The sequence below is a fragment of the Crocodylus porosus genome, unplaced genomic scaffold, assembly GCF_001723895.1.
Source record: "Crocodylus porosus isolate Cpor-Errol unplaced genomic scaffold, CroPor_comp1, whole genome shotgun sequence".
NCBI lineage: Eukaryota > Metazoa > Chordata > Crocodylia > Crocodylidae > Crocodylus > Crocodylus porosus.
Window position 1 is genome coordinate 4,651,177 of NW_017728920.1, and position 24,240 is coordinate 4,675,416.

Genomic DNA, 24,240 nt, shown 5'->3' on the forward strand with positions numbered 1-24,240 from the left:
CAACCTCTTCCTCTCCTGTGTGAATGGACTATTAGGGCCTGAAACTCTACACATACAGAATGTGGTGTGTTCTTTAAAAAACAAACAAACAGCAAACAAACAAAAAAACAAATAAACCAAAAGTTGTATGAGAACACAAGATGGAACTGCCCCAGAAGACATCAAGTAATAAACAGTTGGGGTGTGCAAAGTGGGCGGTATTTGATTCGGATTCAGCCCAATTCAGGGGACAGCAATTCGATTCACAGATTCAAATCACCGTCCCGATTCGATTCGGCCAAATCTGAATCTGAAAATTCAATTCCGATTCGGCCATAGACACAGCTTTATATGTTTTTCCTATGCACTTCAAGGTACCAGGTGCAACTCGTGAACACTGAGATGGTGGGGCAGATGGAGCATCCCAAAGGAACGTGTCATCGTCCTCCCCTTCCCCCCCACCCATGTGCTGAAAGTATTTCTGGTCCACTTCTGGGTCCGCCGCCAAGCATGCAGGGGATACCCCCCACACTCCCCTGGCTCAACGACTGACTGTGGGGGAACCCCAGGTGTCCCCCCAGACCCAGGAGGCACCAGCTGCTGAGCTGGGGGGGGTCTCCCACATGTTCTGCGGTGACCCAGAAGTGGACCGGAAGTGCTTCTGGTCCACTTCCAGGTCTGCCATCAAGGACGCTGGGGACCCCCGTGCTCCCATAGGACACTCCATCTGCCCCACCACCTCAGCATTCATGAGCCACCTGGTACCTTGAGGTATATAGGAAAAACATTTAAAGCTGTGTCTGTCTGATTGTTGAATCTCTCCAAATTGAATCAGACACTTCCGATTCGATTCAAAGAGATTAATGGGTCTCCTCTCCTGATATGATTCAGATTCAGAGATTCAGTCACCAAAATCGGGATGAATCTTCTCCGAATCAAATCAGTGACCGAAGCTTCACACAGCCCTAATAAGCAGGACTCCTCAATCTGAAAGTATAACTAAGAGAGATTTGTATAGTTACATTTACAATACTTTATTGCAAAAAGTTAAGTTACCTCTCCATTTTCTGTTTGATCAGCAAAAGATTGAGCTCCTTAAATCATTTAACACAATAAATTTTTTGGTCTCACAAGACAAGTATTGCAACGTCCTTCTTTCTGGTCAAGAAATATACAACTCCATCTTGCTCTACTCAGGATGCTGTCCCTTTCTCCACTGCAAATGAAGTATCTGCCTTCACTTTTAAGGTTCCTCAAAACTAGCTTATGCTATCCTTTTTAGCACTGCATCGTGCCATATAGATATACTTTTCAAGGTTTTCCCTACTAAAATTTTCATTATCTTTAATTACTCTTGTTCAACTGTGTACCCCATGATCAAAATCAACAGTGAAGCCACCATAAACCTGTGAAGATGCATCTATGAATAGAAGAAAAATAGAATACCTGCTGATCAGAGAGAAGCTATTGTCAAATTTTAAAATAAAACAAATGGCTCTCTTACCATTCCATATGCCTGATGCTGGACCCAGTTGATATAGTCATTTCTGATGTCAATCAAATCTTCAATTTCATGAACGTAGAATTTATCATATTGTATAATTTGTCCTCTCTCATTTACCTAAATAAATTAAATTTAGCATTAAATTAGCTATATTTTTATATCATCTTCCCATTTAAATGACTAAGATTTAACGCCTTCAGTCACCAAAAAACTATATATTATTATTGTCTTTGACTAAATAGTTAAAAATAAAAAATAATGTTATGCTTAGAAAACAAAAAAGGGAGGGAATACAGGAAACATCCTCTTTAAAGAGTAATTTTTAATTTAGTTGTAAGCAGTTAGTAACATGGCTACTTTCAATAGATTCATGTAAACAAATAAATTAGCTACATCTACCTTCTCTGTGGCATATGCTAGTGTACCATTTTCTTCTTGAAAGAAACAAACATTTACTTGCCAGAAACCCAGATTCTCCCAGTCTTGTCTGTGTAACTAGACTGCCCAATCCATCCTTCTTACAAGCTTAGGTTTCAGTACAGTAAGACATCCCAGGACATCTCTCTACAAGCTCATGATCAGTGCATATGGCCTTTTAACACTGTATACTGACAAGGCATTGGGATTATTGCCTAGATTTTTCTAAAATGTACAAGAAACACCTCTCATAAAAGTGCACTTGCCCTGGACACAAGAACAGGAAGAGATGAACACAAAAATACTGGAGAAGCTGCTATGATTTTAAAGTCTCCTCCTGTTGTCTTTTATTCCACTTACTATGCCCAAATTAAAAAAAAAAAAACCCAACCTCTCTAATAGTGCTGTGCAGCAAAGGGAAATAACAATGAAGAGATCTTAGGGGATCTTTAAAAGAATATGCTTTTGTATTTTTCATATTGTGGAAATTAAAGCCATATTGCTTCTCTTCCAGTATAACTCCAGTCATACTGTCACTTTGGACTTTAAGTCTCTAAATACTGAGTAATCTCTAGGACATCTGCAATATCATGCCAAATAGCACTAGGGTAATACACAGGAAAATCAGAGTTCTTTAAAAACCATACTTCTCATTTCTAAGGTTTGCATCGAGGATAATTGTGGTGCAATATGTCAAAAAGCATGACCTGAGGATGTAAAAAGTCTTCTGGACTGGACTGATTCTGGAGGTCTAGCACACTGGTTCTCAGCCACAGTGATGCAAGACATTTTCAGGGGTGCCATGACACAGGTGCTGCCACTGCTGCAAACAGGCAGAATTGCCCCACACATCTCACGAACAAGTCAGATCAGGAAGGGCTGTGGCATGAGGCCACAGTCTTACCTGCAATATAGTCATCTGTTAACTTAAAGCAGGCAGGAGTTCCCAGCTTGCTGCAGTCCTTTCTGTTCTGCCTCCCCATCCCCCACACTCCTTCTTGAAACAGGTGCACAGGGCAGGCAGAATTGTCCCATGGACCTATGGACGTTTTTACATGTGCTCCATGGGAGAGCAGATCCAAGAGCCACTCTAACTAAAAAGCTGCAGCAGGGTCTTGTATATCAGTGTCCCTACACTTCAAAATGGCAGCAGGAGCACATTAACTAAAACTTGTCAAATGAGTTTTAAAGAGTTCCCACTGCCATTTTGAAGCTCAGGGACTCTGATACATCAGACACGAAGGCTGCCGAAGCACGCATATTAACACGCTCTAGCAGACTCAATTAATCGAATCTACTCCAATGCACTGTAATTACAGCGTGTCAGAGAAGCCGCCCCACCCTCAGGCACCCTCTGTTTCCAAGAGAAGCATGGAGGGCTGGACCAGGTAGAGCTGCAGTGAGTGGGCATTCCTGCTAGCTTAGACTTATCTAGCCATGCACAAGACCCACAGGGCAACTTCACCTGGCTGCAGCATCACCCTGGTTGAGAACCACTGACGTAAACAGGGACAACACAACAGTACTTCTCAAGCAGGCTACCATCAAATTTAAGAAGTCGTGGAGGAGTGCCCTGAATCTAAAAAGGCTGAGATTTCATAGATTTCATAGACATTAGGGCTGGAGATGCACTGGTCTAGCAAAGAAGAACAATTCTCACAAGGAATACAGCAATGTGTGGGGATCAAAGATTGCTATCCAGCAGTCAAAGGATGATTCCTGGGCACCTTGCAGACATCAAACTATGAAGTATTTTAGAAGGAGGCATTTGTTGATCCACTTTTCCAGTTTTCAATAAGACCACAAAACAGAGGGATGGAACATGAGGAAAATTTTCATGTGATCTGGCAAGCTCCTGTTACAGGTGAGCAATTTCTCTCCCCTCTTTGAATACTGTCACAATCCTCAGGGAATTAATCAATAACCACCCTCTAAAGAAGAGAGAAGAACAATTAAACAATGACTGAAGAATTGCTTTTTCAGACTTAAGAACTCATTTGAAGGAGGGTGGAGAGAGGAAAGAGTACTCAAATGCTTGAATGGACCTAGTAGACACCCGCCTCTCAAAAGTTTAAAGGGCTTGGGTCTGCCACCAATTAAGGTCTAATGAATTCTTCCAGGAACTTATGAACAGACAGCCATACTGCCTAGCTGACTATTCCAACATCTGAAAACAATCTAGCTTCCTTGAAAGGTGGAAGAAGCTGAAATCACCATTCCCACATGGGCCATCTAATTTGAAAGGCTGGCTACTGATCAAGATCAAGTTCCCATCATGCTAGGTAGTATATAACACACACCCAAATGGACACATGATGTACAAGACACCTCTCCACTGCTGCTCCCCCTCCCCTCCCAGATCCTTGCCACCACCTCTAGATCCACAGCAGCTTCTCAAGATTTGTCTAGGCATCTGTTGCTTTTGTATTATTATTAATATATCTAGTATGGAGCTTCCAATCAAGATTAAAGGTTCCATTATGCTAGGCTGTATAGTTGGGTTGTCAAAAGTCGCCCTGTGTGTCTATACATGAGCGCAGAGGCTGCTCCAGTGCACTGGAATTCCCAGCATGGTAATTGCCCCACTCAGCCAGACCCATGCCCCAGATCTGGTCAGGCAGAGAAAACTCCTATTCCCCTGGGTCAGGAATGGATCTGGCTGTGCAGGAAAGTAGTTTTCCCCACCCAAACAAACCCGGGACATGCATCTGGCTAAGCATGGGAACCAAGGCTTTTCCCCACCCAGCTAGACCAATGGCACACATCTTACCATGCAGGAATGTACCAGAGATAAAAGATGTCCACCACATTAAAGCAGTAAAGTCAATAACCACCTTTGTCACCCTTCATGTGGCACAGCAAAGGATATCCACTTTTACTTGCTCAGCATTTGTGCCACCATAAAAAATTTCCTGGTGGCAAAAGAGACATCAGATAATGTCCATTTCCAGGCTAAGAAAAGAACCTGAGACAGTGCAAAAGAGCTGGCAAAATAAGAAACTCAGAAAAACCAATTGGCTAGAACTGGCTCAGACATACCTTGTGTAATATTTCCAGAATTTTGAAAGCAGTGTGTAGAAAACTGCTAAAGATTCTTCTTTCAGAAGTGGGGATTCCAATCTTGTACAATTTCAAAAGGCGGACCACAACATCCTTGTAAAGTTCTACTATCTTGAGAAACAATGGAGGCTCAAGTACAGACCACCAATTTTCTATTATGAAAGAAAAGCACATAAAATGTAATGCTTGCTACTCCAACTTTAGTTATCCTGTCCTTCTGCTAAAAGTTATTCTGTCCTTTTCCCTAAAACAAAAATTATGTATGCCCATAGCTGAAAGTTAAAGGGAAAGTTAATTAAGGGCAGGATGGAGAAAAAGGGAATTATCATTTTCAACTCTTCCTACACAAATTTATTTCACTATATTGTACACCACATGGATTTTTTATTGAAGGTAGAAAACTGAGACATTGGACACATCGTTCTGAAGAGGTTTTAATTTGGAAAAACATGGAAGCTAGCAGCAGATGTAATCCGTGTGACTGTAGCAACTTCAAAAGAAAATTAAAAAGCTGTAAGTGAAAATAAGCAGAATGAATTAGCAACTGCATGAGTCCTAGAAAAGATGCACATTTCCCAGTATGCAACTACAGGTGTGTATGAGGACAGATAAGAATCAGGAAAGGCGTCACAGTGCTATTCCCAGCCTATTACCATTCCCAAGGTTGCAGAATGGTGGAACTGCTGCAAATCCTTCAGTAGCAAGCTGTTCCCAGCAGATACCCTAACCTGAATGTTCCATAATTATAAAGTCATTCTGCTAAATTAACACTACAAAAATCACTTCTGATATCAACAGATTCTGTAATTCATGCAACAGTCTTACTGAAGAAAATTGGACCATTTGAGAGAACAAAAGGTACAGAAATTGAGCTGATCAGAAAAAAAGTCTTAGTACATGTCTGCACTAGACAAACTTCCTAGTAATTTCACATTGGGTATGTCTACGTGAGACATTTATTGCACAGTAGACTAATTAGCTCTGCAAGAAACGTCTCATGTCTACGTGTGCAGGCCTATTAAACCATAGGTAACTAACTCTGCAGCAGGGCAGTACTTGTAAATACTGCTGCAGAGTATCCTGCTGCAGCACCATACATGTAGACTCTGACCCAGCTGGCTGGGGTACAGTGGTGCTTCAGTGCAGGGGCTACCTGCCAGCTAGTCCTGCACTGCTGAACACTCATACCCCAGCCAGCCTCTCTACAGCATGCTGAGCCAGGTTGGAGCAGCCCCCGGCTAGTAGGCTGACCCACCCAGGCCCCCTGCCAGCCCAGGCTGCTCTGACCTAGTTCAACTTACCATGGTCCCAGGCACCTGTTCAAACAGCACATCTGGGAGCAATAAACTCTGGTGCAGTGTACACTAGAGTTCATTAATTTGGATTAACAGCACATGTAGATGCACCCACTGATAATGAATACTGAGAATGGTGCTACAAAAGGGACTAGAGACATTACAAATATAGACAGGAAATAACACAGAAGATGTCATTCAAATTTAAAATTAAAGTGAGAAAATCCTGGGGTGAGGCAAAAAGGGAAAGAACAGTATCAAACAACTTTCAGTGGCAAGGAGGTTATTTGAAAATGCAGTTTCTAAAGAACTCAAAATGACAGAGGGTAATAAACAGAATAAGAGTTTGTAATGGAGTAGAACAAGAACACTACAGTGATTTTGTTTTGCATTTGCAAAGACATCCTAGCTCAGATCAGGGAGGCTATGGTGGGAAATATTTTAAAAAATACAGTAAAATGCTTTGTCAAAGCATTTCAAAGCTATAATGTTAATGTCTCCTATTTAACAGTTCTGTAACTACGTGGAAAAGGCTATTTATGAAGAAAGAAGAGCTAATGACTCCTTTCACTTACAAGGAATATGTCTATATGGATTCATTACAAAACTATTCTTTTAAAGAGTTAAGACAATGTCAGGTATACAACACCATTTTATATTCTGCTAATAATCCTGAATATGAAGAGGATATAAAATGTGAATACTTTATTTTCTCACATACCACATGTGCCCAAATAAAATGCACATCTTGCTCTAGGAAGGCAGAAATAAGAAAAAAAGATTCTTCTAGTTCTGGCTGAATTCTGACTGCAGGGAATCCTGACAATACGGATGAATTATGAGCAGCACCTAAGCAAAAGCTAAAATGTTAACCCTCTCACCATCAGTGGCAAATTGGCAGCAGCTACCCCAAGGACCCTGAAGGATGAACTCTGCCCCCTTCCATCCCGAGGTTGGCAGGGGGAGAAGCATGGTGACCATTTTATAGCAACTCCATTCCAGAATAGAAAATCAGATTAAGAAATGCACCCCAATTTTGTAGGGTTGATTTTGGGGCAAAAGACGTGTATGGTATGTGGTAAGTACAGTATTAATTATGCCCGCTAATAGCATGGCCACACCAATAACATATAAAACACTTTCAGAAAAAAAAAAAATCATTGAACTGCAAACAGTTTCACTCCCAAAAGGAATCAGATTTATGAGTAAAATTAAGTGATCAACTTGCATGGACTGGCAATTAATTTACCCAGACACAAAGAACATCCCTGGCCAACTAAGCAAGGAAAATACCTCTCTAAAATGAAATAATAATAGGGAAGAAAAAGAAACAGACTTCAAACTTTCTCTTTGGGAAGTCATGCCTACATTTTATATGTTGTAAATACCATAGGATTAATTTCTGCATGTTTTACAGATCTTCAACCAGTTTCAATACTAAACATTTCTTACCAAGTACTTTCAGTGGAGCTTTTTCTAGATTTATAACAGCTGCTCCAAAAGGAAGAGCTAATGTTGTGAAATTGTTCACGTCACTCATCAATGGACATTCTGGTAAGGTGAGGTACAGCCTCAGGGCTTCAACATCAGGTAAGGAGCTTGTCAATTTAGGAATAAGATTCTTTTCCAAACTAGCTGCCACCTACAGGGTTACAAGGTGTACACTTCATTCTATGTAGTAGAACTTTTAAACAACAATAACCCATCCTCCCCACCCCCCACAAAACTTCGTAAGCAAAGTAAGCAAGGGAACTTTATTCTAACTGGAATTAAGCAAATGTTTACTGCAGATAAGCAATTTGAAAACACTGTATGTACATACATTAACGTAATAGGGAAGCTTTGAAATACATGTAAAGATATTTGATCACCTCTTTTCCACAGAAAAATCACATTCTGAACTACAGTGCTTTAGGGAAAAAAAACAAGTCAACATCATATAAACATTCCTGTTCTCTATTAGCTACACTCACAGCAAGTTTGGATGTACTGAAACATTTAAAAATAAAATACTACCATATTAATTCAATGAAATCTGGACATAGTGACAATATGCAGTTTGCAACATATGCTGCTGCTATAGAATATGCTTCTTACAAATTCCAAGTCAACACAAAATTGCTGCATAAAGTTACTTATTTATACTAAAGAGCAAGGTGCAACAACATTGTAGAATGCATTAAGCTGCCTATCTAAATATAAGGAAGATTTGCCAAACGAACCTGTTGTGATATATGAGGATGATCAGGCTGTATAAGTTTGTGAAACAGCAGTCTGGCAGCATTCATATCAACCCCTGAAAATCTAGTACTGGTTCTATAGTGATCATCGTTGCTGAATAAAAGAAAAGGACAAGTCAATTTGGTATTCACCTGCTCTCCCCACCTTGCCCCCACTTCTTTCTTTTAGAAGATAGCTTTGTAACATGTGTTTCAATGAGTCAGCTCGTAAACTTGTTTAAGACTGTTCCACTCACCTGACAGCTAAAAAACTGCCATTTAGGCACCCAGCTGAGGAAAATGTTCCATCTATTTCACTGGAAAAAATCAAATGCAAAAAGAAAAAATAAATTAGATAACAGACAATGAAAACCTACCTGAATCTTTATTTTCTAACAAATATCATTTCACATCAAATTTCAGTTCTAGTATCAGTAAGTAACACTGGTCAAGCTAACCATTAAATAAGATGCTACATTAAGACAGTCCAGACAAAACTATTTCCATTAGACTACTTATGTATTAAACAGATCACTGTTGAAGCAACTGTTCCACATATTTTCAAAGCACAAAAAACCGCCATCAAATATGTACTTTTCTACAGAAAATACATGCTTACTTTTCTACAGGGCTCTACAAGGAAGCTCTTTTTCAGCATCTAACTGCTAGCTAGTAAATATGGGTGCCTGTACACATGACAGGAAGCTGCTCCGACAGCACAGTAGAGCAGACTTGATTAATCGCATCTGCTGGAGTATGTCAATTACCATGCTCCAGCCAGCCTCCGCATGTCGTGTATTAGCGTCCCTGCTTCAAAATGTCAATGGGGGCGCTTTAACTAAAGTTCATTTGAAGAGCTTTAGATAAAGTGCCCTGCCACCATTCTGAAGCAGGGGGATGCTGATACACGAGATGCTCTGGGTACTTTAGTGAGAAAGGCTCTCGGAGTCGCTTTAATTGAAGCACCCTTCTCCCCACTCCCGGAGCACATGTAAATATGCCCTATATCTTAACCAGTGCTGCTATTCAGTGTTATCTATTAAATACTAAAATATGTCCAGACTTCTAGATAGTTGAACAAGAGGAACCATCTTAAGAAGTGACTAGTCTTTACATTACATACACTTTTAGATTAGTGAAGCATGTGTTTGAAGACCAATATGCTCAAAATCAATTCTCAGATGCAGTAGTTGTCAATACAAACACCAAACACTTTTTTTTTCAAATCTGAAGTGTAAATTTGTTTAGTTAATGGTACAGCTAGTTTTATTCACTATGGGTAAATCCCTATGGGTATTCTATGTCAACTTTAAGGTCACCATCAACCAGTTCAACTCAGTTGAGCCACTTTTCCCAATCTGAATCATCTCTCAGTCTGTAGCAAAGTCATACTACTTATTTACAAAGCTTATTTACTTACTTATTTTTTTTAGGAATCAGCATGTGGATTACCGGTCTTTGCTTACAGACTTGTTTACTTATGCACAGTAAAAAGAAAAATGGTAACAAAAGGCTGAAGTCAGGAAACAGGAACTGCTGGATTGCTGCTGGCAGGCTTCCTATGCTGGATGCCAACATGCCCAGGTAAATTTCAAAACACAGTGTAAAAAGGCAGGTGGAGAGACAAGTAGCAGGAACCCTGATGTCATATTTACAGATTCAGCACTGTGTGTGTGCTCAGGCTGGACTTTCTCTGGGGGCCTAGTGAAGGGTTTTATGGTATGGGATGCTTAAAACAATGGGGAGAAAGAGGGGGCAAGTGGGGAATGGGATGTCACCGGGTAATCTGGGGAGAATGTGGGGGGGAGGTGATTCAGAGGTCACTGTGAGCCAGAGAAAATTATCCAAATCTGCATGGGAGGCACCCTTCCCCTCTGGCCTATATTGTGGCTAAAAAGCTAGCCATGCCCATGCTAACTTGCCCTCTAGCAGCAGATCTGAGTGTTGCACATTAGAGACCATATTAACCACTTACGTTGGACTGCACACAGCAATGCTAACTTTACAGTCAAGTATTTCTTAAACTATGTAAACTTCCAAGTGTAATCTTGCCCCCATACAAACTCAGGCCACTCTTCCCCTCAGGGATGCCTATTATCTAGTAGGAATATTACAGTCCAGGAAGAAAATAAACATTATTCACCTTGAAATGCACGCAACTTGCTTTTATTTAATTTTTAAAGTTCTGCTTCAATATGAAGGAAGCAGAACTAGAATAAAGTTTTAAACTGAGTTGTAAGCAGCACATCCAAGGGCACAACAAAGGATCCAGATAAGCTAGTTATTAAAAAAAAGAGTAAGATGTTCTCTATAGAAGTTTTAAACTGAACTAAACAAACACAATACAGATATACAATTAGTTAAGTTTTTTTCACAATATAGTGTGTACTTACTTGGCTATCTCAACAGGAAGTCTTCCAGATGAACAAGTTAGCAACCTCTGAATAAATGCTTCATTCACAGTCCATATCTGTTTTGAAGAGTCAGGATATCTGAAATCATCTGGTAACACCATGTTCTAAATTTAAAAAAAAAAAGTCAGCCATAGAAAAGAACAATTATCCAATTTATCAGTCTTGCAATTAAAAGGTCCCCCTACTCAGCCACTGAGGGGACAGACAAACTGTTCCAGGTAGAGGTGTACCAATATATTGGTCCATATTGGATTGACACCAATACAAGTAAAATTGACATTATTAACAATCAGCTTTTTTTGACCAGTGTGGCCAATAATGCCACCAATAAATGCTGCATGCATGCACACAGCCACAGCATGCACACGGACAGGAATGTAGCCCAGCAGTGTGGAGAGCAGCATCTAGCTGGTAAGTCTGTGGGGTGCAAGGGGCAGGAGGGAGGGGAGGGGCATAGTGAAGGCAGATCAAGACCCACATGGTGAGGAATGGAGTGGGAGTGGGGCAGGGGGAGGTGCTACCCAGCCAAGTAAGTGTGGGAAGTGGGACAGAGCAGCAGGTAGCTTGTCCAGAGGGCATGGGGGGCAAAGATGGGGGGACAGCTCCCCACTGCTGCATGTACCCCCAGGGGCAGCATGGGGGACACATGCCCCCAGATTTGTGCACGAAGCAAGGGCAGGCTGCCTACTGCATGCTTGGGGGCAGGGGCTGTGCCAGCCTCTTTCTAATGGGGGCTGAGCTGGGGCTGCAGTTAGGGTGGGTGGGGGTGGGGCAGGCAGCAACAGCACTGGGAGAGGGGCTATGGGGTGGGCCATAGCCATCCCAGAATTTGTTGTAGCCATCCCATAGCCCCCTCTCCCAGCACTGCCGCCTGCCCCACCCCGCCCTGCCCCTAGCACAGCCCCAGTCTAGCCCCTCTGCCAGGAAGAGGCCAGCGCAGCCCCTGGCCCAAGCCCTCAGTAGGCAGTCCCCCCCTCACCCCATAAACAAATCCCACATGCTCCCCCATTCCTCCCACAGGGTGCGCACAGCAGCAGGAGCTGCCCCTGCCACCCCCTCACGAGGCTGCCTGTGGCTCCATCCTGTGTCCCACCCTGGCTGGACAGCATCTGCCCCTGCCCCAGCCCCATTCCCTCCCTCACGGTGGGGGCCCTGATCTGCCCCCCAACACCCCTCTTTCCTCCCTCACAGACATACCAGCCAGACTGCTCTCCAAGCTGCCAGGCTGCACGTCTAAGTAGGCATATGCCGAATGCCGAGCAGAGGGGAGAGGGTAGCACAGCGCATGGCTGAATATCAAGAGATGGGGAGTGGGAGTGGCATGCAGCCGGATACAGATCAGAGAGGCGGGAATGGCATGCAGGAACAGAACACCACTGCCTCCCAGGAGCAGGGCCAGGGTGGGGTGTGTGGGCAAGCTCGCCGGGCTGGGGTGATGGCAGCGGCACCTCTCTGTAGGGTGGGGAAGCTCACCAGGCTGGTGTGGTGGCAGTAGCCACCACGTGTGAGCTTCCCTGCCCTGGAGAGGGGTGCCGCTGCCCTCACCATGCTCCAGCCCTGCTCCTGGGAGGTGGCAGCACTCCTTCCCCACCCACCCATGCATACCCCCTAGAACTGGTCCAAGTACTCCTAGGAGTACGCATACCCCCAGCTGACAACCCCTGGGCTATTGAATCGATATTAGCCAATATGGCTTGTTAATAATTGGCCATCAGTACTGGCCAAAAAAATTTTTATCAGTGTACCCCAAGTTCCAGAAGTATTGCTGACTGGGAACTAGTTCACAAGTGTCCTGGTTTTGAAGCGGGCTTTGGCTTCCTAGACAATGACCTAAATATCAGGACAAGAGACATGCTCCAGTGGGATGGGCTTCACCTTTCCCCCAAAGGTAAGCGTGTGTTATCTTCTAGGCTGGTTAATCTCCTTCAGCGGACTTTAAACAAGGCTTGTTGGGGGAAGGGGAAGACGAGGGCGGAGGAAGCCTTGAACCACTAAACCAAGCATCATCCTCAAAAACAGCCCAGCCTACACTGACAATGAGCAGAACAAATACCCAGGTAAGCAACAGGGGCTTAGGTAGTACTGAAATTAGTGGGCCAATGTACGCATCTTCAGGAGGCCTCAAATGCCTCTACACAAATGCTTGTAGTATGGGGAACAAGCAGGAGGAACTTACCGTCCTGCTAGATGACACCAACCCAAACATAGTGGGGTTCACCAAAATGTGGTGGGACCCAACGCACAACTGGGTGATGAACATCAAGGGCTATAGGCTGTACAGGAGGAATAAGACAGGGAGGAAAGATGGGGGTGTGGCGCTCTATGTCAAGAAGATATACACATCCTCAATGAATAGCACGGGGTCAGAGGAGGGGCACACTGAAGTGCTCTGGGTTAGAATACAAGGAAGTCGAGGGGAAAGGGACTAAATGGTGGGGGTCTACTATACACCACCCAACCAAGGGGAAGAGCTAGACCAGGAATTCTTAAGTCAGCTCACGGAGCTGGTTAGGTCAAAGGATGTGGTCATCACAGGTGACCTGAATTTTCCAGACATCTCCTGGGAAAAGCAGCCAGCCAGGTCTGACTGCTCACGTAGGTTCCTAGCCGAGATACAGGACCTCCACCTAACCCAAGAGCTGCACAGCCCCACCAGGAGAGACGCCTTGCTGGATCTGGTCCTGGCCACAGGTGATGACCTGGTGAGGGGGCTTCAGATGCTCGACCACCTGGGTGACAGTGATCATTGCCTGCTGGAATTCACCATCCAGCGCAAGGTGGCAAAGGCCTGCAGCAAGGCAGCAGCCCTGGACTTCAGGAGGGCAGATTTCAATGAGGTAAGGAGAAAAGTCGGGGAGGCACTGAGGTCCCAGAGGGGAAAAAAGTCGGGTGTCCAAGAAGAGTGGTTGTTCCTTAAGGAGACAATCCTCCAAGCCCAAGGGGAGGTAATCAACACGGGTCAAAGGGGGCAAGAGGTCACAAAAGCCCCCACGGCTTACCAAAAGCATACGGGAATGTATCCTAGCTAAAAAGGAGGTGTACACCCAGTGGAAGGGAGGGGCCTTCACCAGGGAGGACAATACCTCGGTTGCTCGGGGCTGTAGGGGGTGGTCAGGAAGGCCAAGGCGGAGATGGAAGTGGGACTAGCTACCTGGATCAAGGACAACAAGAAGTCCTTTTTTAAATACATAGGGGGTAAAAAGAAGGTACCGGGTAACATGGGGCCTCTGCAGGACATGCTAGGAAATCTGGTCGTCGCACCAGACAGCAAAGCTAACCTATTTAACAATTTCTTTGCCTCCATTTTTCTGAGCTGGGACCAGGTCACCTCCCCCCCACCAGGACCCTCGTGGGACCCAGGGGAGATGCACCCAGGTCTATGGTCAGTGAGAGAAGTCAGGGAACTTCTGGAGGAACTGGACATATTTAAATCAGCAGGTCCTGATGATCTCCACCCCACTCATGGTGCTCTGGCATGGTGCCAGAGAACTGGAAAAGGGCCGATGTGGTTGCCATTTTCAAAAAAAGGAGGAAGAAGGACCCAGGAAACTATAGGCCAATCAGTCTTACCTCAATCCTGCGTAAGCTTTTTGAGAGAATTATCCTGGCGCATGTCCGTGAGGGGCCACCAGGGGAGATTATGTTTAGGGGAAACCAACATGGGTTCATTGGAGGCAGGTCCTGTCAGACCAACCTGGTGGCCTTCTACAACCAGGTCACAAAATCCTTAGATGCAGGTGTAGCAGTGGATGTAGTCTTTCTGGACTTTCGGAAGGCCTTCAACACTGTCTCTCACCCCATTCTCATTAAAAAACTAGGGGACTTCCTCAGACTGACTAAGGATTTTTGAACCCAAAAGCTTGCTTAATTTTTTTTTCCCAGCTATTTAAGTTGGACTAATAAAAGATATCAGATCACCCAAAGAACCTTGTCAGCCTATGTCCTTAGACCAACAGGCTACAACCTACACCCCTGGGAATACCAGAGCTTTTGTGGCTTTTAAAGAGTGCTTTCTCCCAATCCACTCAAGTTACTTCAACTCCTAGTGATGCACCAGTGTCTGGTGCATCAGAAACTGATTTGTGGGTGAAGGTATGAGCCCCTCCCAACCAAGTGGCCATCTGGACCCCTTCTTCTCCTTTTCCAGGGGGCTGGGTGCTTAAGAAGGCTTTCCTTATGGGTAGACAGGTAGCAGTGTAGTGCCTGAACTTCTGCTTTTAGGTTCTCAGGGAGATGAGTATTCTGGGGTCTGCCCAAAGACTCCACAGCTTTTAAGAAGCATCTCCCCCACCAAGCTGCTTATCAATTTAATTCCATACCTGGTATCAGACTAGGCTTTGGGGGCATTCCAGGCTGATTTGGAGAGAAGGGTATGGGTATATAGAGCATACTCCTGCCTCTGGTTTCCCAAGATGCTGGATGCTCTGGAGGACTATCCAAAGTCTCCACATCAGTTGCCAGAAACAGAATAAAATGGACCAGTGGCCTGGGGGAAAGCATTGTTTAAAAGCCTTAGAGACTTTGGGCAGCCCCCCAGGAACAGAGAAGCAGAGGTACAATTTTTACCCAACCAGCCACCTGACCAGCCCATGTCAGGCTGTGATGCCCCAAAACTTATTCAGCTGCCACTGACAAACAGCTTGGGGGAAAGTGCTGTTTAAAAGCTGCAGACTAGTTAGCTTACTTCACAGTAACTTCTGTATAATGAAAAGCCCTTATTTGTACATCCGTGTTCTGGGAAAGTATTACAGGCTTGCTAGAAAACAAGAGTGGCAGAGCCCCGTTTAGGCAGCTTCATGTTTAATATCGGATATTTCAGACAGACTAAATTACTGTAACACAGTAGAACACAGACGCTTCACACATATAGGTTCCTAAACCCCATGTAAAGATGAAGTGAAATAAATCAATAAATAACAGGTATTACTATTTGCTATAAAGTATATTTCTTAAATGTTTTCATATAGTATGGATGCCAGAAGACAAAGAGCCTTCTTTATATTATTACCTGTGGATTAAAGTAATGAGCAAAACTTTGGTCTCCACCAGAGAAAATTCGTTTTACACAGTAATATTGTTCATTGTCTGTAATTAGAATAAAATGTGGTTATTACAAAAATCTCTGACGTGACACATGAGATGACGCATCTGACTGCTGCATGAACAGCTGGTATTTCTCCATCATCTACTCTAGCTCAGGGCAAGTCTTCAAAACACAATATTTTAAGAACGCTAGCAACTGCCTGAAACTTTAGCTTCACTAATATTCACTGTTCCTGCTCAAGGAATTAAACAAGCATCACAACTTTACCAAGACCATACCAAAATGGAATCCTCTAGTTCAGATTTAAGCCTATGTAGGAGTGCTAGGGAAGAAAAACATTAGAGAAAATAAAAACTATCTTCATCAAGAGATAAATAAAACCACAGGTGATTACATCTGAAGAATCACACAAGACAGATTCATACAGGAACAGAAGTCAAAACTATAAGCATTTAACATCACACACTTACCTGTGGTTGGTAGGTTGTTGGCTTCACTATAAGAAAGCCAGTTTCCTTTTACTGTGAAAGGACTTTTCCTATTACTGGTTGTTCCTGTACCTAATTGGCCATTACCTCCAAGACCAAAAGAATAAATTCTTCCAGATGAAGGAACAAATGCAGTGGTGTGCTGCCTAGGAAAGCGAGAAACAAATTTTAAAATAAAAACAAACAAAACTAAACAAATAGAACCCCTTCCTCCAATCAATACTGAAGCATCATACAGCCAGGTTAAAACAGGGCCTTTAATTGTATGTTTAAAGTCTTGCAAATAAAAAATAAATAAATTTAAAAAAAAACAAAAAAACAGAAAAGATCACATGTCCTGAGGTAACAGCAGAACCACACAGAACTTTAGGGGACAAAGCAGCTCTACAGAGCTTGCTTCCCTCCACAGCCTCACCCCCATGTGTGGAGATATCCAGATATTCACAGTTTTGCAATTTCAACTATACTGTCTGCAATTAGCTTGGAGAGGAGCACCCGGGGAAGCTGTTGTGGAAGGAAGAGAATGGTGTATCCACACAGCACACCCAGTACAGCTTGCACTGCTTGCAGCCCCCAGAGGCTTACAAGTTGGATAACCTGGCTCTAGATTGTTTGGGAATAGGGAACATGTTTTTAGTTATTATGACTGTACTAGTAGAGTCTACACCTGTTGGTTATTAAGTCTTAAAAAAAAACCTAAAACAAAAAAAACAGGATGGAGGTGTGGGCGTCATTGTGGACAGTTTGCTAGAAAGATCAGCTCAGTGCTTAGCTGTCATCATAAAAATAAACAAAATATTACAAATTATTAAGAAAGGAATTGTAAACAAAGCAGAAAGTATCATTATTCCCCTTTATAAATCCACAGTTTGTCCACACCTAGAATACCGTGCCCTGTTTTGGTCCCCATACCTCAAAAAGGATATAGAACAAGAGAAGGGCAACAAGGATGATTACTCACATGGAGGGGCTTCTAGATGAAGAGAACTAAAGAGGGTAGATCGATTCAATTTAAAAAAAAAGAGAGAGAGAGAGAGAGAGAGATGTTGTGGGGTGGGATATGTTACGAATTTACAAAATACTTAATGGTGAAGAAAAAGGAAATAGGGATTTATTATCAACTCTCTCTCACAATACAAGAACTAGAGGTCCTATATGAAATTACTAGGTAGTAAATTTAAAACAAAAGGAAGTTGTCTTCACACACCATGTATTTCAAGTGTGAAACTCATTACTACAAAATCTTTTTACAGTTAAAAACACCCCCAAAACTCAAACACACGTTCATATTCTGTGAAGGCAATAAACAATAACCAACAGGTACTCAAAAGCAGGAATATGAGAACAGATGCAGATTACAAATAAACTGTTATGCAGTTTAGATTATTCATGCTTTTTGTGTAGGACAGTTTTCTTTACTTTGCTACTGAGTGCTCTAAAAAAACAGTACTTTAAGTCTCTAAAATTACTGTCATCATACCTTACCTGTTAGAGTCAAATTTCTGATATTTCATTATAAAATATACATGGGGCTTGGTACAAGACACTTGTGAAATTCATGCCTCTACTACAGAATGGACCTACCTTCCACAAGCAATTTGCGTGACAACACTTCCCATAAGTTCAAAAACTTTTCTTGGGTTTATCTCATGGCTGGTAGAGTTATGACCCAACTGACCATAGCCTCCAGCTCCAAATGTAAAAACCCCACCTTCCTAAACAAATAGATTATTGGAATAAATTAGGAAGCATCTCAAAATACAACATAATAATAGTTGGGAGACTAACAGCTCCCCTTTCTTGGTTTATTTTAATATTTCATAAACTAAAAGAAAAGAAATAATATGGATACTCTGATATACAAAGGTCACAAGTTAACTGCATTGATGAAAATGTGGTATATCATGCATTACCTTATCTGTATGGAAACCACAAGAAAAATGACTTAACAGTATTACACAAAGCTGTTCTAGGATTAACTTGTCTGGTAAGAGATGGAAACCTTAGTTTTTCCTCTCCCAATTCTCATTATCCTGCTGAACTATAAATATAAAAATCCTATTTTTAAAATCCATTTTTAAACCATAACTTTTCAGCTTTTTCTTAAAGTAATTACCAAATATGAAGTTGCCCTCCTCAGACAGATGATGCAGAGTGTGACAGAAATAATCAGCTTCATTATTTGCAGGTGTATGAAATTTTAATTTCACCACTGTTGTAAGGCAATTTCAGCTATTAAAAAAGTTTTTGATTAATTTAACAGGAAATTAACCAAAAACCTTAAACAAAAACGTTAATATCAAAAATATTTTTTTCAAAAATTGTACAACTTACCTTACAACTCTGAAATTTTCCATTTTCAAATGCTTTGCAATTGTAAAGCTGACTCTTTCAATCCTACTCTGCATCAGACTGCATCTCTGCTGGAAATCATCATTAAAAGGCAGCATCCGCTGAGAAAAAGCAACAGCCTTATTCACTGATTTACGATAAATAGGTATTTCTAAAGTTTAAGAGGGCTTTAAAGATACTCAAAACATACACACATTTACTCTGCTCACAGAAATATAGTCCAAGGCCCTGGTTCTTCCATGCATACCAGGCAAAGGGAGCCTACTGCCCAAAGGGGCTGTGTACATTTAAAACACTGCATCTATTTCAGTGTTTACTGTTAAATGAACAGATCAATTGCCTTCCATTAAAAATTAGTTTCAACTTAAATTTACTGTAAAATTAATTTACAGATATTAATAAATGTCTTATTTAAAGGAAAGAACAGTTTATAATGCAATTTTGGCCATTATTCTTCATTCACATTGTGCATTTCTCTAAGCTTGAACAATAAAAATTAATTCAGTTTCAATTTCAGGAATTTATTATTATAGAATCTGGTTTATGAACACTGCAAAAGAATATAAATAATCATTAATTGTTTTCTTGGAACTCTTTTCTCCTCTCACCATGTAAAAATTTCTAATTTTTTTTTTTAATTAAATTTTGTCAACTGTCAGCAGTGTCCTTAAATTCTCTCATAGAACAATAACTTTTTATTTGTAGTAATGCAGAAGTCCAAACAACACCATACAAAGACACAACCTTAATATTCTTCCCCACCCCAACCAAACATCAGACTATTACTAAAGCAGCCTTTGCTGCAATGTTTTGTTTGGTTGGTTTGTTTGGGCGGGTGCTTTTTTCTTTGTTTGTTTTTTTTTTGCAGTTGAGACAATAAAACCAGACAAGTTCTCTCTGGAATTCCAAAAGTTCTCATGATCAGATACTCTGAACTTATCATGTTTAAAAAAACCCCCAAAATCAAAAAAAAAAAAAGTTAACTAAAAGGGTTGGTATATTCATTTGCTCAATCAGATCCCATACAGTATGAAATTAACATGTTTCTACATGATTATTTAGCAAACTGAAAATATTTTTATTAAAATTAACTGGTGTTTTAAAGGCAGCTAAACAAACCAGAGCAGCCATGACATTAACCCAAATATAAAAGTCAAACACAAGGAAAATTAATCCATTTTTGTTATTTAAAATTGTCATTCATATATGGCACTACGTACTTCTAACCACTAGACACTCCATAGATACTAGGCCTCAAAGAAGTCCAAGGAACTCTTTCTTGCCTATGAACCCTTCTAGCAAACAGCAGAAATACAGTTTACATACTACCAAAAATAATTACCAAACCTCAAACACAAGACAGACTGAAACAATCTATATGGTAGCATGTTAAGAGCATAAGTTAAGTATTACATCTCTCAATTTTTTTTAACTTTTCGCAGATCTGAACTGCATTGACACTGACTATAAACTCACTAGGGGGGACCAGAAGGGTTTGGAAGAGACCTTGTTTCCCCTAGCACCCCCTGGCATAACAAGGAATAACGGCCAGAAGTTGTTGGAGAGTAGATTTAGATCAGACATCCATAAGAACTATTTCACAGTTAGGGCGGCTAGGATCTGGAACCAACTTCCTAGGGAAGTGGTGCTGGCTCCTACCCTGGGGGTCTTTAAGAGGAGGCTTGATGCCTACCTAGCTGGGATCATTTGAGCCCAGTTTTTTCTCCTGCCCTAGCAGGGGGTCGGATTTGAAGATCTATAAGGTCCCTTCCGACCCTACTTCTATGATTCTACAACTAAATACTTTCAAATAAATGGTCTTTCCTCCAAGTCAGGTTGAATCTGAACACTAAGGCTAAGTACAGACATACAAAAAAGCCCAAAACTTAACTGATTCGTTCTTTGCAGGTTAATCTAACCTGCACAGATTGAACCGAGAAGCAAGTGAACATTCACTTTTGATCCTGGAAATGCAGCCACATGCCTGCAGAGGCTCAGGTCAGAAGCGGGGGGGGGCGCTAAAGCAAGACCTCCCTTCTGTTCAGCAGTGGCCAGGTGGCTGGAGGGAAGCTGAGCTGAGGGGGTCGTGGCCAGGCCCCAGCAGACACTGAGTATGATTGGGGAAGAGTTTAACCCCCCACCCTGGACTGCAAGACCCCCAGCCATGGTGTACCTGGAGGGGAACAGGGGAAGCAGCCCCTGACAAGCTTTTCCCCAATTGCCACTCAAGTGGTAGAGAACATAGCCATACCCCGGCCCCCGGCTACCACACTGAGGGGGGGGGCAGGGAGTTGGGAAGGGTTTAATCCTCTCTCCCAGCTGCATGGGACCCCATCCAGGGTCTGCCTGGCAGGGGCACAGAAGTCCCTGCCAAGCTTCACCACACCACCCCCCACTTCACTGCTCAAGCAGCAGGAGCCGTGGGCATGGCCAGATGCCAGCAGCCTGAGGCAGAGGGGGGGTGGGGTTTAATCCACCCTCCCTCCCCTCTCCCATTGGCATCAGCTGGGGTTAACGCCCCTTCCCCTTCTTCACCTCAGGCTACCAGTGTCTAGCCATGCCCCCTGCTCCTGCCACTTGAGTTGTGAAGGACAGGAAGGGGGGAAGCCTGGAAGGGGCTGCTGCTCCCCTGCCAGGCAGACCCCGATGCAGTCCAAAGCAGGGTTTCCCACCCTCTTCTCAGCCAGTCAGAGCAGTGATGTGCTCTGCCTGGGGAAGAGAAGGCTGGGGCCAACTCTGCTCCACTGAAGCAAACAGCACAGCCCAGGGCTGCAAAGCATCCTGGGATGCTGGCGGACTGCGAGTTGTCTTAAACCAGGAAGAGGTCTGGGACAGAAGTTCCATAACTGGTTGCATCTAAAATTAGTTAAGTCTGATACTACATTCAACCAGGTTTATCTTCAACCAGTTTTGGTCATTTTTACAGCAGTTTATGCACATTGAAGTTCTGTTCTGTTACAAATTTAAACCCATTTCTGATCACTTAAACCAGTTTATGAGTAACTTCTGTCCCTAGCCTAAAGAAAGCTCATACTATTACTTAACTGCACCATACTTAGCCTCATGGTTATATATACCTTCAATTTCCCTTATTGCTAGTTATGTACTATATGCAAACCAAACTGCTGTTAAAATAATATACTCAACTATATAACCCCATTTAAAAATCAACTGAGTAAATGAAAGCTTCATGACAAAGTGCATTAAAAATAAAAGGAAATTCAAAACTTCATTAGTATTTCTGAGCATATACTAAACAGAAACCTCAGTTCTTATATACATTAAATAATGCCATATGCAAAGATGCATGTGGCAGGATGCATGGGTCACCTGCTACTTTAAGAGGTAAAGCAGCCAGTGAGGCAGCCTGACACTGGGGCCAGGGCTGATTGTGGGGTCATCTGACCCAGAAGCCTGCAGGTAGGGGTAAAGCTGACTGAGGAATCATCTGATCCAGGAGGAAGGCTGGACTTAGAGTGGATATAAGCTCAGGTCCTGAGCAAAGATGGCAGTAAAATCCTGGAGGCTGCTGAGAGAATACAATCTCAGCAGGGGGGCTGCAGTTCCAGAAAGCCAGCACGGAGTAACACCTCAAGCAGTTTGGAGGTTTGGGAAGGAGCTATGGGGTGGAGAAGGTTCCTGGGGACCCAAGAAGGGGTCCAAAGCCCAGAAAGAGGGGCTGCATGTATGGGACCTATTGAGGGCTCCAACGTGAGTCCCCAGAGAGAAGGGCTACGGATAGGGGATGTAACAAGGGATTCAAAGCCCAGAGAGAGGGGTTGAGTACGAGACCTTATGAGGGGTCGAGAAAGGGGGACAGTGTTGCAGTGAGATCAAGTGAACATCAAACACTGATAGTGCTGAGCTGGCAGTAAGATCTTTGAGGGGCCTGGAGGCATGTAGCCCAAGTGAGGGGCAAAGAGGGGCGAAGCCAGGGGACCTAGAGGTATGCAGCCCAGGAGGGGCAAGTGACATCAGCAAGAGACCAAGGAGCCTGTAGCCCAAGAGGGGCAGGGACTGGTAGAGCAGGATAGCCCAGAGGTTGTTTCATAGCTGGTAGGGTCAGAAGGGACCTGAGCAAATTACGAAGTCTGACCCCCTGCCATGGGCCGGAAAGAATGCTGGGGTCAAATGACCCCAGCAAGGTGCTTATCTAGCCTCCTTTTGAAGACCCCCAGGGCAGTAGCAAGCACCACTTCCCTTGGAAGTTGGTTCCAGATCCTAGCTGCCCTGACTGTGAAGTAGTGCTTCCTGATGTCCAGCCTGAATCTACTCTCAGTCAACTTGTGGCCATTATTCCTACTTACTCCTGGTAGTGCTTGGGGGAACAGGGTCTCTCTCCCATTCCCCACTGGTCCCCCTTGGCCAGTTTGTAGATGGCCACCAGGTCCCCCCTCAGCCTTCTCTTGTGAAGGCTAAACAGTTTCAGGTCCTGTAGCCTCTCCTTGTAGGGTCTGTCCTGCTGCCCTCTGATCATGCGAGTGGCCCTCCTTTGGACCCTCTCTATGCTGTCCACATCCATCCTGAAGTGCAGCACCCAGAACTCGACACGCTACTCCAACTGTGGCCTGACCAATGTCACATAGACATTTTCTGCCTCTGTGCTGATGAGAAGGGAGTTCCCCAGCCTGTAGGTGTGCTGCTGGTTCTTCCTCCCTAGGCGCACTACCTTGCACTTGTCAGTACTGAAACCCATCCTATTCTCATCCACCCATCCCTGTAACCTGTCCAGGTTTAGCTGTAGCCTGTCCCTCTCTTCTAACGTGCCCACTACTCCCCACATCTTAGTGTCATCTGCAAACTTGAACAAGGTGCTTTTCACCCCCTCGTCCAAGTCGCTGATGAAGGTGTTGAACAGTGCGGGCCCGTGGACTGAGCCCTGCGGAACCCCACTGCCCACATCCCTCCACGTCAAAAACAACCTGCCCACTACCACTCTCTAGGTGTGGCCTTCCAGCCAATTTGCGACCCATCTGACTGTGTAGGCATCAACGCCACAGTCGCCTAATTTTTTGATGAGAATGGGCTGAGAGACAGTGTTGAAGACCTTCCTAAAATCAGAAAACTACGTCTACCACAACACCTGCATCCAAGGATTTTGTGACCTGGTCATAGAAGGCCACCAGGTTGTTCTGACTGAACCGGCCTCTAATGAACCCGTGTTGGTTGCCCCTAAGCATAATCTCCCCTGCTGCTCCCTCACAGATGTACTTCTGGATAATTTTCTCAAAGAGCTTCCCCAGAACCGAGGTAAGACTAATGGGCCTATAGTTTCCTGGGTCCTCCTTCATCTCGTATTTGAAAATGGGGACCACTGCTGGCCCTTTTCCAATCCTCTGTCACCTCTCCAGAGCACCACGAGAGCTCGTAGAGCTGTGCCAGGCATCCCCCAATGTCCTCTGCCAATTCCCCTAGCACCCTTGGGTGGAGATCATCTGGACCCGCCAACTTGAAGATGTGCAGTCCCA

At 43.4% G+C, this 24,240-nt stretch overlaps 1 protein-coding gene across 3 annotated transcripts in view; it reads right to left on the reverse strand.

Moving 5' to 3' along the window:
* The window catches only part of HERC4 (HECT and RLD domain containing E3 ubiquitin protein ligase 4), a 64,966-nt gene that overhangs the window by 17,942 nt on the left and 22,784 nt on the right, over window positions 1-24,240 (reverse strand). For all 3 annotated transcript variants that reach the window (XM_019538479.1, XM_019538481.1, XM_019538480.1), the window contains exons 7-15: window positions 18,005-18,135; window positions 16,403-16,566; window positions 15,897-15,973; window positions 10,868-10,992; window positions 8,732-8,791; window positions 8,478-8,589; window positions 7,708-7,897; window positions 4,940-5,112; window positions 1,484-1,600 (exon numbers count right to left, since the gene is read on the reverse strand). In XM_019538479.1, the coding sequence (XP_019394024.1) occupies window positions 1,484-1,600; window positions 4,940-5,112; window positions 7,708-7,897; window positions 8,478-8,589; window positions 8,732-8,791; window positions 10,868-10,992; window positions 15,897-15,973; window positions 16,403-16,566; window positions 18,005-18,135 (1,149 nt within the window). The remainder of the gene's footprint in view (window positions 1-1,483; window positions 1,601-4,939; window positions 5,113-7,707; window positions 7,898-8,477; window positions 8,590-8,731; window positions 8,792-10,867; window positions 10,993-15,896; window positions 15,974-16,402; window positions 16,567-18,004; window positions 18,136-24,240) is intronic.